Below are 17,431 nucleotides of genomic sequence, written 5' to 3'. Positions count from 1 at the left end.
TTCAGAAAATTACAGCTGCTGCAAATTAAAAAGGAAAGATAATTTTTAATAATATTAAAGTTAAAACATGGCTTGTGTAGCAATTGTATATGCAATATTATTTTTTTATTTGGTAATTTTTTTCCCCAAAAATATTATAAATGTATGTTTTGAAATAAAATGCTGAGAGGTTTCTGACACTTTCAGAAAATATCAATGCACATCCCTCTTAAACAGACAGTATTTGCTGGTCTCACTTTTGTCCCAGATCCAAAACATTATGGGGTTTATGCCTTACTTTTGGGATAGTGGGCTGAGCACTGGAAATCATTCCTTTATGCTGAAAGCATAAACTGATCAGCGCTTCCGGCTATGGCTAGCAGTGCTGATCAAGCAGCATTTATCTGACAGACTGGTTGTACAGAAGTCGATCCCCATACATAGATTTAAATTTGGCTGGTTCAGCAGAGGCTGACCGAATTTTGATCCATGTATGATTATACTCCTCATAAGTGATTCAGCAACTCAAATCACCTCAACAGTGACTCAGCACTTTATCTACCCCCTACTCTGCCCTCCCAGCAGTGACTGAGCAGCTCTGCTCCCCCCTTCCCATCAGTGATTCAGGTCAGCTCACTCTACTTTCACTTTTCTATATACTTTCCTACTTTTCTATATACATACAAAACCTTTAAAGGCTGTAATGTAATCTCCATGGCCCTATGGGGTTACCTCTGGTAAATTCTGTTACTGTACTGCTACCAATACCATAGTTATTTGTTCAAAATGGGAGTTAACACAGAGAAATGAGCAGACAGATGAATAGTTGGAAAAGTTCCAGAAGAAGAAAGTTTTCCAGTGCTGAAAATGGCACTAATAATTTTAGGCACTCACAGGGGCCATATCATCTGTCCACTCCCCGTGACCAACTTGTAGCTTCTTGACTGTATCCATGTCATCCATCACACGCACAACATCACCAACCCAAATGCTGTTGTGCTAAAAAGGAAAGAAACAAAATAAAAAAAAAGCATTTTCCATCGTATGCAAAAAAGGAAAAAGAAGCAACTAATAAAAAAACAAACACTGCAATCAAGATATTGTAAAGCACAACTCCACAATCTGACAATAAGTGGCAACACTATGAAAATAAATATACATCGTATCACTGTAATGGGATGCAGCAGCGTTGAAGTGATCATGTGACACTCATTCCTTCCAACCACCAGATACACTCATGGATAAGTCAAGGAGTCACCAGTGAACTCAATTATTTGTTTTTAATGAGGAATCACATCTGTATCATTTGCTACATGAGGGCTAATCTGTCAAGGCTTGAACTACTGTCTTCTGATGGTTATATTTTCAGGATTTACACCAAATGACTTAACTGTGAGTTAAGGGTGCAGCTTGTTAAACATTACCGGCTGTGAAGCAAGTCCCCTGTTGGATTTCTCAAAAAATAATAATCAATCAATCTAACTCTCTTGGTGATCGATTGTATGCATCCGTTATAGAATGTATGGTGCATCAAAGCTTTGCTAGGAACACCACCCAGTGAACTTTCATATAACCCCCCCCCCCCCATGTGGAACACCAGCTTTGTAGCATGCAATAAGGAGTATCGGAGAACAGTTGGGAGGGTGAAAGATGCAAAAAAGGCAAATCTGCACTGTTGGAGCTTAGGAGATTTACAGCTCCCTTCCACCTGCACAAAGTTGAATGCAAGAATTAAAGTAGTACTATAAGCAAAACTTTTTTTCCCTATTTTGGAGCAAGGGAGCTTATAACCCCTGACAGATTTTTTCTGTGTCCCATTACAGAGATTTCCCTTTACATCCTGTCCCATAGCCAAACAGGAAGTGAGAGGAAATCCCTGCAAATAAAGGGAATTCCTTGGGGACCCCAGGTCACCAGAACTAGTGCCCCTATTGGAAGATTTCCCATCTATTACTTTTCTGGGGACAACCCAATATTTGGGATTTTTATTTACATCTTTTGTTTTCTGTAATTTTGAAAGTGTAGATGATGGAAATAAAATCTAACTTTTTTGACATATTATAAGAATGTCTAATCTGTAATTTGATGCCTTTTGGAGATTTTTCCCATCTTTCCTTGGCTTCGTTATGCACATTAATACAAATTTTTACCTGGGGTGCCCAAACTTTCGATCCCCACTGTATTTCTCCAGCACTTGTTTTATTTTTGTTGACACTATAGCCATGGGAATCTAATGGATCTAATACTGGCAGCTTTTTTTTTTACCATTAGCATGGTTTCCCATTGTTTTAAGTTGTACAGTATATCCAGGCTACCTTCAGGTAATTGGCCAATTGCCAAAACTTTGCTAGGACCACCCCTAGTGCATGCTCATAAAATCCCACCCACTTTGTGGTCCTGTGATCTGTACTGCTCTCCAAGATAAGGGACTTTATGAGTATGTAATAATTCCCTTTATCTTAATTGCACTGTACAGGACAGATCATGGGATGATCATGTCCCCAAGTAATAACCTGAAAGGTGGGCAGCAACATAGCAGAAATTAAACAGAACTGCCAACAGGCCAACAATAACAAGGGTTTAGAAATCCAAAAAACACTCAGTTTGATGCACCTTGCAACCAAAGCTTGTATCAGCTGAGGCCTGAACATCCACCTGGTAGAACATGGAGAATGTGTGAACAAAGCACCAGCTCAAAAACATGCCTTACAGATGTAACGTTTACCAGGATTGAAACTTTCCAGATAAGGTCTCCCAAACATATATCTCTAATCTGGAGTACAGACAGCACCAGGTTTGGAACACAGAGAAAGTGATACAGAGAAAGTCGAACTGGGGGATTTATGTGAGCAACTCCCTGAAAAAGAGTCTTGATTAAGGACTGTGAAGCAAGAGGTTTCTGGAAAGGGATTCTCATGGCCAGACACTGGTCAAAACCAGACTAGAGAAAGGCCAAAATATGAAAAACAGGGTATTCCATGGGACTTAGTTGTCTGTCCTTGAACCAGGTAAATTAAGTCTTTGGTGTGCGATGGTAGATATATGAGAGGATGATATTCTTGTTCTGACTTGGGAATAATTAATACAGAGATAACCCTAGCCTTCAAAACCTGGGTTTTAACAGCTATGCTGCTGAAGCAAGTGACTAAGAAACAGGATGGAATAGAGGTTCTTCTGCCAGTAAATCTGATCTTTTTGGAAGAACCCAAAGCTCTCTCACCAGGAGTCTGTATATCACATGGTCCTGGACCAGTCAGTGCAATGAGGATCCCTGGAACCCTTCCTAAGTCTATCTTGCGCGACATTTAAGGCAGAATCTGTAATTGCAGCGAAAGGTGGTTCTACAAAGTATTGACTAAAGGGGGCTGAATACAAATGCACACCACACTTTTCAGATATTTGTAAACAATTCTAAAAAACATTTATCATTTTCCTTTCACTTCACATTTATGTGCCACTTTGTGTTGGTCTATCACATAAAATCCCCCAAAAACTTATGTTTTTTGGTTATAACTTGACAAAATGTGGAAAATTTCAAGGGGTATAAATACTTTTTCAAGTCACTGTATGTAGATTGTGTGTCTTCTGATGCAAGATATTCCCTTTGTCCAATTTAGACAATGACCGATGATCCCATTTTGTTTGGGAACTGCAAACAGTTTTGAATAAACCTCAGAACCTTTTTCTCTGAAGGACTAGGTACCACCACCCCTTGTGAATGAAGTAGGAGTAAGGCGGCCAGTAACTTTGCTTGCTGTCACATTACATTGATCAACAAAAGTTTTCCAGCATAGCCCTTCAACAGAAGTTGATCAAACAGGGATGGGGAATCTAGGATGGAAAAGGACCTAGTAGATGAGAGGCTCAGCAATGGCATGCAATGCCAAGCTGCTGCTAACAAAGCAAAAAGAATATTAAAAAGGGGATTAACTCCAGAGATAAAGCGATACTTCTTCAGCTCTACAAGACTCTGGTCCGGCCGCACCTAGAGTATGTCCAGTTCTAGGGCACCAGTCCTCAGGAAGGATGTATTGGAAATGGAGAGAGTTCAAAGAAGGGCAACAAAGCTAATAAAGGGTCTGGAGGATATTAGTTATGAGGAAAGGTTGCGAGCACTGAACTTATTCTCTCTGGAGAAGAGACGCTTGAGAGGGAATATGATTTTAATTTACAAATACCGTACTGGTGACCCCACAATAGGGATATAACTTGGAATTCCCTTCCACAGGCGGTGGTCTCAGCAGGGGGCATCAATGGTTTCAAGAAACTATTACATAAGCACCTAAACGACCACAACATACAGGGATATACAAGATAATACTGACATATAATCACACACATAGGTTAGACTTGGGTTTTTTTTCAACCTCACCTACTATGTAACATGTGGAACTGATTATTAGGAAGTGCTGGAGCCTAATGATTAATCCAGAGGTGCATCTGGAGTAATAAAATGCTTGCTTATTCCTTCCAAATCAATTTTATATATATTTTACTCTGTTGTGTTCTACATACATCTTGCGGTACCTTTGTCAGAGCACCAGGGTGGAAGGTCCAGCGTGTTTCACTGTTGTACTGCACTCGGACATCTCCCCTCTCTGTGATTCTGTGAACTGTTCCGGTTTGACCTATAAACTGCACATTCAAAACAAGCTTAAAAAATGAATTAAGAAGCACGCAATACAATGACATTAAACGGTTATGTCAAATCACATTTTGTAAAAACAAACCCTTGGTTTGGTTTGAAATTTATCTTGTCACATTGCCTTACAATGTAGCAGTAGGTGAATGCACAAATAGTAAAACAGAAGTTTTTGGGGATCGATGGAGTTCACAGTCATAACTGAAACTCAAACTTAAAGCTGTTGTTGAGTTGTCATTACTAGGGTCAATTGATTTCAAACATGTGGTTTCAAACATTCCCACTCAAGCTTTCTGTTCAGTTGGCTCTCAGCCAGGGGAAAATACTAATTTTATGTAAGGTTACAAAACAAAGTGAATAAATTAATGGCTGAAACATTACAGCGACAATTACCTCTGCCATTTTTGGATTCCAGCCTCCATGCCCCTCTTGCATTTCCCGCAAAATTTCAACATCTAAGAGACACTTCACTTTGTCACCATGCTGGAATGGATGCCGTTCTGAACTCTCTTTCCTCTGAATCTCTGCCGGTTTTCCTGAAAAACAACAAAAGTCATAACATTTAAAGTAGAAATATAGGCAAAACTTTTTTTTAAATGTTGTATACAGTAAAGCCTCGTACACACAACGGTTTTCCCAGCAGGAAAACTGCCAGGAGAGCTTTTGGTCGGGAAAACCGGACGTGTGTATGCATCCTCACAGTTTTTCCATCAGAAAAACAGCCGGGAATCCCGTCAGGAAAGAACCTGCTCTCTATTTTCCTATTGTTTTTTTTCCCGCCAGATCTACGACTTACCTATGGGAAAGACTGCGAGGCAGTGCCCATGGAGCATACACATGGCCGGGATTCCCGGCCAAAGCTCCATGGCAGTTTTCCTGCCGGGTTCTTGGTTTTCCCCTCGGTTTTCTCCGTGGAATTTTTACTGCCGAGAACACCTAGCATGTGTACAGGGCTTTAGGGAGGGTTAGAACCCCTGTCAGTTTTTTTTTTTTTACCATCTGTGTCCCATTGCGGAGATTTACCTTCACTTTCTGTTCCATAGCCAAAAAGTGGGAGGAAATCCTTGCAAACTAAGGGAATCCCTTGGGGCCCTCCAGGTCAAGAGAACGAGTGTTCCCATTGGAAGGTTTCACCTCTATTACTGTTTAGGGATTTTCTTTTACTTTAACGTTCAATGATAACAGCAAACAGGACAAATAGAAAGGCTGAATCTCCTTAACTCCTAACGTCCGCCCCATGCTACAGGTGCCGTTCTCCTGTGCAGAATCACGAATATATACGTAATTCTGCACTTCTGCCTGCAGGGGGCATGCGTGTGCCGCCCCGGTCTGTGAAGCCGATCTGTGGGTGCTGGGCATTGGATGTCCTCCAGGACCTGCTGATTATCAGTAATACACAGAGAACTGAGATCTGCCTATGTAACCAAGGCAGATTTCAGTTCTAATGGGGAAAATAATAGATTTTGTGTTCCTGCAAAGCAGGAAACAAAATCCATTACTTCCCTTAGTAAAGGCACCTTACAATACACATATAAACACTGGCTAGGCACACAGTTAACCCTTTGATTGCCCTAGATGTTTAATCCCTTCCCAGCCAGTGTCATTAGTACAGTGACAGTGCATATTTTTAGCACTGATCTCTGTATTAGTGTCACTGGTTCCCGCAAAGTATCAGTGTCTGATTGTCCACCGCAATATCGCAGTCCCACTATAAGTCGCTGATCGCTGCCATTACTAGCATAAAATAAATAAATAAATACATAAAAAAAAATCCCTAAATACATCCCATAGTTTTTAGATGCTAAAAAGTTCACGTAAACCATTTATACAAAAAAAAAAAAAAAATGGCCTGGTCATGACAGGGTGTAAATCTTCCAGAGGTCAAGTGGTAATCAGAACACAGGCAGCAATAAAAACCTGGCAGGTGTTCTAATCCCTCTCCACTCTATCCAAAACAATAGACCCCTTTCACAACTGAGGCAGTTTTTAGGCATTTTAGTGGTAAAAATAGTGCCTGAAAACTACCTCCACAGTGTGAAAGTCTGAGTGCTTTCACACTGGGGCGGTGCGCTTGCAGGACGGGGAAAAAAGTCCTGCAAGCAGCATCTTTGGTGCAGTGTAGGTGCGCAGTATACCACGCTGACAACTGATGACTCTTCGGTTGTTTAGGACGCAGCGGCCGGCTTCCTGGCCCCCTCCGTAGCAACCAGCTATATAAAGTGTAAAAAAATTAAAATAAATGCAAAACGCAAATCGCTGTAAAATCGCGGTAAAAAAGTGTGTCAGAAAACACGGCAAGCACCGCAAAAAGCACTGCAGAAACGCTCAAAAGCAACATGCATAGATGTGAATCGAGCCGTAACCCCAAAAAGGGAAATTTGGCTGGAGGTCTACACTGATCAGCCTAGGGAAATATTAAGATGTCATCAAAAGGAGGTGGTAATCTGTCCATAAATACAAAGCAAACATGTTAATTAGAAATGACAATTATTTAGTAAGTGGCTGACTGACATAATAAAAATAAATACAACTGACATGTTAATGCAAACTGTATGTCTGTCTTACCAAGCTTAGGTAAGTGATCTTTGTAGTAATGTCCTCCTTGAGCTTCTGCGATGCACTTTAGATCTACTTTGCCCTTGTGCCCAACTCTGTAAACATTAGTGGTGCCATCAGCCCAAGTTACACTTGCCACGCTGCGTCCTGTTTCCACATCCCATCCACGAATGTCCACAACCCGGCCGACTTTAGATTCCCCACCTAGGTAACACAGCACAATGAAAAATGTTTTACATTAAAACAATGTCCTATTTTTATAGATTTCAATCTATTTATTCTGTTTTACAAAAGAAGTACCATAGCACAATAAGGAAGCAGAATATATAGAGCGTACACTACCAAAGGCTCTCAAGTTTGGCACAGTCATATTGTTTTTGAGCAAAAATAGTTAAACCAGGCAGTATAGTACATATAAGTTTGCAGTATAGTACATATAAGGGGTATAAAATGAGCAAAGAGGGGAAAAAGAAAACTAGGACAAGAAATAGTTCGAAGTTATAGTGGAGGGTGTACAAAGTCTGTTGGAGGATCTTATGAAGGCACTGATATCAACACAGCCTCTATAGACACCCACTGGGGGAAGGATTTTTGTTGTAGTATAAGTCAATTGAGAGACTTTGGCTTCATGATAAAACACTAAGAGAATGGGAGCCCTAGGCCTCTGTGTAGCCTTGGGGCGTATAACGTTTAATAATAATTTATCTGAGGGCGTTTGTGAGTCCAGATAAATCAGTTAATGTGGTTTTGTAACCATAGTAGGTCTATGGACTGCTATGGCAAGTGCCCTGAAAAAACAGAGTAGTCTAGGCAATAACTTCATTTTGATTGAATTCTGCTGAAACCATGATGGTGGGAAACTGGACCACCTGTTGAGGTCTGCTGTAAACTGTTTAAATAGAGATGGATAGTTTTCGGCAAAAAGTTTCTCCACAGATGAGGTAAGGATATCCAGATACAGGAGAGATTTAGAAGCCCACTGAAAGTCAAAATTTGTGTGTTGCAAGTCAACTGTAGAAGATTGATATTCAGGGCTATAGTTTTAGTTTGGTTCAGTAGTAGACCCGAAAATTCTGAAAACTTCCGTAGTAACGGTAACAGATTAGGTAATGCAATAAAGGGAGAAGAGATATACAGAAGAATAAAAAATATTCGCCAGCACACCATGGATCGCAGATAGCGTCCAAAAAATGTTTTAATACAAAAAAGGCATTACAAAAAGTGCAACGTTTCGAGGCCATGCTGGACCTCTTCGTCAGGCAAGTAATCAAAGATCCTTGATTACTTGTCTGACGAAGAGGTCCTGCGTGGCCTTGAAACGTTGCACTTTTTGTAATGCCTTTTTTGTATTAAAAATTTTTTTGGACGCTATCGGTGATCCATGGCGTGCTGGCGAATATTTTTTATCTGTTTGATGGCTCCAGTGCCCAGCTGGTGATCGTTTCAGCACCCACCTTGGAATATTGACTAGAGATATACAGAAGGACATTGTAAGCAAACAGGGCACATTTTTGCTAGTGTCGACCACAAGTTATCCCTTGAATATCTAGGTTAGAGCGAATAGTGACAGTCAGGGGCTTCATGACTATTGCAAAAATTAGCAGAGATAACAGACAGCCCTGTCTGGTGCCTCGCTAAATGGAGATGAAGGAAGATCAACGTTCTCTGATGGAATTGTATGCTCTTGGAAGGTAAAAGCTTTGTGTAAGTCTAGCGGCAAAAGCATGATTTCCCTATGGATCATAGCGTCCCATCGAGAATGAAGTGCATATGTGAGAGCTAGCATCCTGCATACTTTATCCAGTGTCTTGCAGTATCGATTGAAGCCTTATTGGTCGCTGTGTATGTATTGTTCTAAAAAAAGAATACGGGCACAGGGCAGGTATTTTAGTATTTTGAAGCTTCAGTTGATCAAAAAAAAAAAAAAAAGAAATTTAGCGTCGACCGGTAGTTGGTGACATCTTTGTGGTGTTTAAGAATGACACTGATGAAGGCTGTATACTCGTTCAGAGGGATGGAGCCTCCCTCTTGTAAATAGTTAAAATGGTATACAAAGTGGGACACTAGGTGTTCTAAGAACTTTTTATAGTTGTTTTTGGGAACCCCGTCTGGAGCCTGAGATTTGTTTGATTTGAAAGTTTACCAATGTCCTATTTTTGACTGCAGCATTGTGAAAATAAAAATGTATGCCTATACCATAACAGAAACATTGCTGCATCATCATTATTCTGTGCTAGTATATGTGCTAGTATATTCCTCACTACTTTACTGCCAACAATGGCCTTCATTTACCTCCAGAATATAAATCTATTAATAAGGAAATAATGCCCTTCTAACTAGAAATGGCATTTAATAATGGCAAAATTAATCAAAACAGGGATTTTTCTGGGGAAGATGACACTTGATGGGGTCAAGGAAGCATTCCCTCCCTACATTGAAAGCTGTCCGAAGGTGCTCTAAATTCTGCTGAATCAGCTAAAATTAAAGTCCTGGGTTTGCCTGCAGGCACCTTCCAGCTCAACAAAAGTCAATAAAAATATCAACTCAGCAAGGTGGAAATTTATATAATGAACAGTAACCGCATCATATTAGATGCACTGTTTGGCAAGACCATTGTATTCAGGCAGCCACAAATGCTGCAGGTGCCTAAATAGAAAAACTGACAGTGGACATTCCTCCACCCATGCTGTTTAGTGTGGATGGAGGAATCGACTGATTTTATGCTAGCCATAGGGGCCATGTATTGGTAGCATGGGAATACAGTACCAGTCTTCAAACTGAGGTTGTAGTTTTGCCTTTTACAGGATGAATGGAATTAAAATAGATGGAATGTGATGCACTTTGTTTACGTTAAATCTAGATGGTAGTTTTTAAATTCATCAAATTTACCCGGTGATCCTGCCAGTTCCCCTTCTGTGTTTTTTATTCTGACCATGACAAGCACGCAAGCATATTCATGCTGCCTTGGCCAGTTTACGTCTCCCCAAGTCCTCTATGGAGATACAGGTTGCCATGTTGATGCACAGTATTGCCTGTACATTATGTAGGTGGTTCAATGGCTACCCACGCCAGCCCTGCAGTTTTGATTGACAGTGGCTCAGAGATGGAGCCTCCCTGTTAAAGGAGTAGCTGCTGATACTAACAGAGTTCTGGAGTGGGAGGAGTTACGTGTGGCTGGGTGTGCAATAATGCGACAATGATAGCCGCAAGAACACAGAGATCAGGAGCAGCACCCAAAGGAATGATCTTTTCCTTATTGCTGTGATGGAATTTCAGTGTGAGCAAGGCAATTGTTTAATATACAATTGGCAGGGAGATTCTCATGGGGTCATTGCCACTCACCGCCGGGGGAACCGCAATGTACAGATGGGCCAAGAGATGAAAATACCCCAATGACCGGCAGCAAATGCCATGTATCTGACAAATGTCTTCCCTTTGTTATCGTTTACATCAATATTACACTCTCGGTATGATGCTATAAATGCCCGTTCCCTTAGGGCCCTTTCACACGGACGGATAGAATGGTGCTTTTAGCTGCAGATTTTCTAGTTTTCTACCGCAGCTAAAAGCACACAATGCTTTCCTATGGCCCCATTCACACACAACGTTTAGCTGCGATTTCGTTGCATGCGGTTTGGTGCGAATAGAAAAAATAGAATTGAATGCATCCAGGTGCGATTTAGCACAGCTATATGCACTTAAAAGCAGGTAATCGCAGTCTTTTGTGTCAACTGCTGATAGCAGCATGAGAAAAAAAAAAAAAAAAAACAACAGGAAGCACATCATAATCAAAAAAAATAAAAAGGGTTGCTATGGAAATGACTACCGCAGCTTAACGCGGCTGCATGTAACTGCACGTAATCGCAATGTACAAATGCAGCTAATCGCAGTGCCCAAAGCCTTGAATTTCACTGAAAATGTACATGCTTTTAATTGCGGCAAAACTGCCGTCCGTCTGAAAGGGGCCTTAGCACATAGACACACCCACTTTGTGTGGAAGAGGAACCATATGAAAGTCTTATAGTCACGTTTGTTCCATATAAAGCTAAAAAAAAGAGGTATTAAATGTTTATATTTTTATAAAAATCTATACAATTATGGTACTTTATTATTACTATTTCATGTACAACTCTGTACTTGTGATGTAATGCATTCCCATATACTTTAAGCCTTAGCACATGATGCACAACAATAACAAGCGATGTGAGTGATTAACACGCCACTGCTACAATCTTGGGGTGCAAAGTTTAAACACAGAAATAGGAAGTACTTGAATGCATAAGTATTTGCAGTGGAATACACAGATTTTTCAAAAAGTTGGACATTTTTGGACGATTGGTCATTGTTAGTGGAAAAAGTCTATTACCACTCCTATGCCATAGTGGAAAGAAAAGAAAGGGATAACAAAGGCACACAAACTGAAAAGATCAAGAAAACTGTGTAGGTTCCAATCAATCAGATTGTGTCCTTCATTGGAACATGGGAGAAACGGATTACCTACATGGGTCATAAACACAGCAAACTGTCATGGAGAAACGTGGAGGCATCCTTTGGTGACCCATTTATAAAAAAATTCTGGCTGACTAATATCCATCCTGTGAACACTAATTTAAGGTCCTCCAGGAGAAAGTGTCCCTAACCCAGAGCCCCAACACTGCAAGACAACAGTGCTAACCTCTGACTAACCGTGCTGACAAACTTTCACATTAATCAGTATTATTAATTAGGGTTCTATTAGGGTAACAAATCCACTTAGGAGAAAAAATAAATAAAACATGAATGAGTTTTGCCTTTATTGCAGTCTAAAGGCTCTGCAAGCTATTAGATATGACCATTTACCATCTTGGTTCCCCCATTCCCAGTCAGGTCCTCGCACCACTTTGGCACCCTGGAAGATTCCTTTAAGCACCAAGCGTGGTAAGCCTTGGCGAGGCGTCAATGAGACCCTGCAGAGGAAAAAAAACAAAACAAGATGTCAGGGTATTAACAATTTTAAAGAAAACCTGTCAGGATGGATGTTACCAGTCTAAGTGACTTTTATCCAGAGCTGCAGTTGCACTACGCTATGAAGGGGTGTAAGTTGTGTGAAAGACACATCCTAGTACAACCTAAATGGTTGGAACTAGCACAATCAAGCAACTTCCAGAGCTGGGTGGAAGACCCTGCCGAGACATGCAATAGCTGTCCTCACAGGTTTTCTTAAAATAAAACAGCATAAAACAGTAAGCTTTATTAAAAATAAGGAAGCATAATAGCATTAAACAACACAGCCCTATAGTTAAGGGATTAATACACAACAAAAAAAATGAATACTGGGTTATGCTCTAGAGTTAAACCACCACACCAGTCAGTAACTCTGGTGGCAAGATCCCCAAGTTCCTGGGTTTGCTGCGCATATTACAAGAGGTTCAAAATCTCCATGATGGCATTTATTTGATATAAGGTATTAGAGCTGCATGATTAATCGTTAAAGAATCGAGATTCTACCCCCCTTACAATCTTAAAAAAAAACATTTCCTGGATTCAGTGGAGAGAACTCTCTGCTCAAGCCAACAAAAAAGCTAAAAAAAAAACAAAACAGGCAGCCTGCCAAGTTTCTCACAAAATGGATAAAGAGAAACATTGTGTAACATATAGTTCTTTAAGATCAAAGGGATGAACTTCTGTCTGTAAAGGAGGTCAGTTTAACCAATTAAAGAATAAACCTTTTTTGACACTTGCTGCTTACAAGTTAAAACCAGTACTTTTTGCAGAGAATTACTTGGAGCCTCCAAACATTGTATATATATTTAGCAGAGATATAGAAGGAAATAGTGAAGCGCAATATTATAATAAAAATGTGCAGTAACAAAAGTAATTTAAACGATTGCAAATTACTGATAATAATATATAAATGCAAAAAAGTCCAAAATGTGAAAAATTCCAAAGGAACAGTGCGACAAACACTCCAAATCTTCATTCCCGTACGCGTTACGTTGTAGCAACTTCCCCAGCGGGGCGGAAGGAAGTTGCTACAACGTAACGCATACGGGGAAAGGAGACTGAAGTCGCTCGCTGCCATCTTTGTGAAAACACACGCTGTGTGTATTACTTTCTGACGTTTTTCATTCGGGCTAATGCGAGTAGCCTGTATATGTCTTTTTAATAAATCCAAGCTGGTTTTAAAACAGAGAGCACTTAGATCAGTTTTTTCTCTTGTCTACGATCCTAATGCTGCTGAGTTTAATAAGTCTGCCATTAACACATCGCACCAATCTGTTATTTGATTTCTGCTGGTATGACTGCCTGGTAAAACAGGGGTCCATACCCTAAGGTGAGAGTAGCCATTCTTAACGGTGGAAGGATCACTTTATTTGAAGTAAAAGTCACCGGTGAAGATTTGGAGTGTTTGTCACACTGTTCCTTTGGAATTTTTCACATTTTGGACTTTTTTGCATTTATATATATTTTTATCAGCAATTTGCAATCGTTTAAATTACTTTTGTTACTGCAAATTTTTATTATAATATTGCGCTGCACTATTTCCTTATATATTTTGCACCTTTTTGGATCTTGTGATTGTCCTGTCAGTGTTCAGCTTGCAATTTTGAGGGGGGAGTTTGTTATCATTCATCATTTATAATTTTTGTGCGCTAATTTCACCCTTTGGTTTTCTATATTTCACAGAGACCCTAGAGAAAATGATAGTTGTTGCAGCGGTCTTTTGAATGCAATTTTTGGGGAAAAAATACACTTCAATAAAAAAAATTTCCGTATGTTACGCCGTGAGAATTGGGATCTTTATTCTAAGCAAAAAAATTGTGAGTCTCATTTTATCCAAAATAGTGCAGCTCTATAAGGAATGCAAAAAAAGTGATTGGAACATGCAGAGGGTGAGAACACCCACCATTGCAAATCATGTACACCCTTCATATATGGCCAAGTTTCAGCTTTATATTTGTGCATTTAATCAATAAAAAAACACATTATAATAAAGTCAGATGCATCAAATTGCAAAAGAAACTACAAGTGCTTGTACACGTTACAGCTCCTCTGACTGTATTATCATTGTGCATGGAATGGCCGACCTCCTGCCATTGCCTCCTTCTCTCCGTCATCAACAAGCCTGAACTCCTTTTGTCTCATCTACACTGCAGCTATCATGGAGATGTGTGAATTGCAATTGGTGCTGTGATTTTGAACAGTTTCTCCTAAATAGGGATGAGCCGAACACCCCCCGGTTCGGTTCGCAGCGAATAGGAAAAAAATTAGTTCAAACACGTGAACACCGTTAAAGCCTATGGGACACTAACCCGAAAAATCAAAAGTGCTAATTTTAAAGGTTAATATGCAAGTTATTGTCATAAAAAGTGTTTGGGAACCCGGGTCCTGCCCCAGGGGACATGTATCAATGCAACAAAAGTTTTAAAAACTGACGTTTTTTTTTCGGGAGCAGTGATTTTAATAATGCTTAAAGTGAAACAATAAAAGTCCATGTCCCCTGGGGCAGGACGCAGATCCCCAAACACTTTTTATGACAATAACTTGCATATCAACCTTTAAAATTATCACTTTTTATTTCTCCCATAGTCTTTTAAAGGGTGTTTCGCGGCTTTCGAATTTGCCGCGAACACCCCAAATTGTTCGCTATTCGGCGACCAGCCAATGTTCGACCTGAAAATAAAGCTCACCCCTACTCCTAAACAGAAAGATCCCTACAGGTCACGCTCAGCACTGCCCATTTACAGCTTTTACAGTAGATTATCCTTTGCCAAGCAAAGTTAATAAGCTCTGGGATGTCTTTGCTGTTTATTTCACAACATGGCAATTAGTGAAGGACAAAATGTATCACTTACAAACTGCAACAAACAGGACATCCAGGTCTTCCAGGTATATGGTGGTAGATGGGACTAGATACATTTAAGAACAGATTGGTTGCCAAACATTACAATATTTTTTTTCTAGATACCTGCAGGAAACATATTGAGTTCATAGTGCAGTTTGGCAACATTTCTTATTTCCTTCATTTAGAAGCATGTCTCCCTCTACTGGTAAGATCTGTACATGCAGATTTATAACTAGAAAAGTGTTGTACAGTAGTTTAAAAAATAAATGGTATGTGTAATCACTGATTTCCAAATGGTCTTCAGGAAGAAAGGGCAAAGCCACAGCCTAATTTTTTTAAATAGAACTCCGGTAAAAACAATTTTTTTGGTTTTGGATAACTGGGGGTGGAGGGGAGGGCCCGGAAGCTAAACTTTCCTAACTATAAGACCAGCCAAACAAGTTGGTGGTTAAGGGTGGACAACGCAGACAGTGAATGTGAAGTGATGTCACCTTGCTAATGGCTGACTGGGGAAAAACAGAGATGAGCTTGATTCCTGTATTGATTCCGCCTCTTGAAATGGCTCCTCTCAGCACATCTGTAGTTCAGAAGGCTCTGTGCAACGTGTTACACAGCAGCACATGTTCACAGGCCATAGTGAATACAGTAGGATATGTGGAATTTTTCACAAAGCAAGTTTAAAAACTTCAAGATCACTCAGATTAATAGAAGCAGGCTTGAAATTACTGAAATAGAATGTGGAAATCAATACGTGTCAGGGAACTATTTAGAACAAATATTAGCATGTGCTAAGAAGACGACAGCAGAACAAAAATGGGCATTTGTTAAAGAAAAAACCTGGCATAGTTGCCAATACTATACATGGCCATGCTCGTTTGCACAGAAATGTGCACATACACATGAATGCATGTGTTGGCGTAAACATTCGCACTGGTGCATGTTCAAACACCCCTGCTGCCAAGACTGGTACCAAATGCCCTATAAAAGGACAGTGGCTGCACTCAATTTGCTGGATGTTCCTCAGATACCAGTACTCCTTGCTCCTGTGTATCCTGCATTCCTTGGACCCCCTGTTACCAACCTGGCTCGTCTCTGGACTTTCCTGCTGCCTGTTTTTGACCCCGACTTTGCTTCTCCTGCCTTACCGTGTATGACTCTGGCATGTTACCCGACTACTTTTCTGCCTGCTCCACCCGATTCCTGTGTATGACCTTAGCTACTGTTCATAACCATGCTTCAGCCCTCTCTGGCTTGCCTCTCTGTGTATGACCTTGGCTTCTTTCGCGACTATGCCTCTTCAGCCTGGCCCTGCCAGTCTAACCAGGCTTCTACCTCCAGTGCTATCCTGCTTGTGGCCACTGCCTTGGTACTGCTGCATCTCCAAAGGCAACAGAAGTTCTGCCATCAGTCCTGATAGACCAGCTGACAGCTATCCAGCGGACTCCGCTGCAAGCAACCTCCAGTAGAGCTACTAAGGCCTCATGTACATGGACGTTTAGGAGCAGTTGGACATTTTTTTTTCAACTGCTCCTGAACTCCCTCATGTCTCTTGTCATGTTATCTTATCAGTACATGTACACAGGGTCCTTTATAGTCGTTTCTAGGCAGTTGAGTCTAGAGGCTTTTTTTGGAAAACAAAAAAATTTTTTAGAGGCATTTCGAGCGGCAAGCGAGTCTAAACGCAGTAACCCACGTTTCGATTACGGGCGTTTTTATTTTTTTGCTATTTAATTATTTTTTTTAGAAACGCTTCTAAATGCGAACGCTGCTAAACGCAGCTTGTAAATGTGGCTAAATGGACGTTTTAAAGGTGGCTTATTATCTGTCAAATTAAATTGTTCAGGAGAGGTTGTAAAAACATCCCGAGTAGGCACCCGTGCTTCTTTGAGCCCTGCACTCACTGTTCTCACCTCCAGGAGTGCTTGGCGCTCAGCCGCAGAGGGAAGCCTCCTTGTCAAGTTGGCCTCAGACCAGGTATATATGACAATATGAAAGCAGAAGTCTCCTATTTCTGTTATCACCAAGGGTCATATTAAAATTGGAATTTCCAAATGGCCTCCTCATGGTTGGTGTTCATCTGTGGCAATTGTTTATAATTGACCAGTCAAGTTAGCATTATATACAGTTAGGGTCAGTGTGCAAGTCAAGAGCAGACAGAAATAATAAAGCTGCCACTGCAGATTTGTTTTTGAAGCAGCAAACGCTGTGATCCTGACTGTTCTTTACTACTTGCCAAATCATCAACTCAAACAAGCATGAGTACATCAGATGTCCAGACACTTTGCTGCTGGCTATATTTGGCCCCTGGTCTGTAACTTGCTATGTAATAAGAGACTGACAGTTCCCAAACGTATAACTTTAAAAGCAAGTTTGCATTGACAGTTTGTTAAATATATTAGGCAATTCCTGCAGGGTACTGCAATATGAGT

At 40.5% G+C, this 17,431-nt stretch overlaps 1 protein-coding gene across 5 annotated transcripts in view; it reads right to left on the bottom strand.

The window, feature by feature from the left end:
- Window positions 1–17,431, bottom strand: part of MIB2 (MIB E3 ubiquitin protein ligase 2) — a 156,136-nt gene that overhangs the window by 56,944 nt on the left and 81,761 nt on the right. For 2 of the 5 annotated variants that reach the window (XM_040325820.1, XM_040325819.1), the window contains exons 5-9: window positions 12,017–12,123; window positions 7,187–7,381; window positions 5,015–5,157; window positions 4,495–4,614; window positions 874–978 (exon numbers count right to left, since the gene is read on the bottom strand). In XM_040325820.1, the coding sequence (XP_040181754.1) occupies window positions 874–978; window positions 4,495–4,614; window positions 5,015–5,157; window positions 7,187–7,381; window positions 12,017–12,123 (670 nt within the window). The remainder of the gene's footprint in view (window positions 1–873; window positions 979–4,494; window positions 4,615–5,014; window positions 5,158–7,186; window positions 7,382–12,016; window positions 12,124–17,431) is intronic. The other 3 variants (XM_040325822.1, XM_040325823.1, XM_040325824.1) reach the window with 3 other exon arrangements.

Source organism: Rana temporaria, chromosome 10 (assembly GCF_905171775.1).
Source record: "Rana temporaria chromosome 10, aRanTem1.1, whole genome shotgun sequence".
NCBI classification, from domain to species: domain Eukaryota; kingdom Metazoa; phylum Chordata; class Amphibia; order Anura; family Ranidae; genus Rana; species Rana temporaria.
This window is presented reverse-complemented; position numbering and strand designations above follow the sequence as displayed.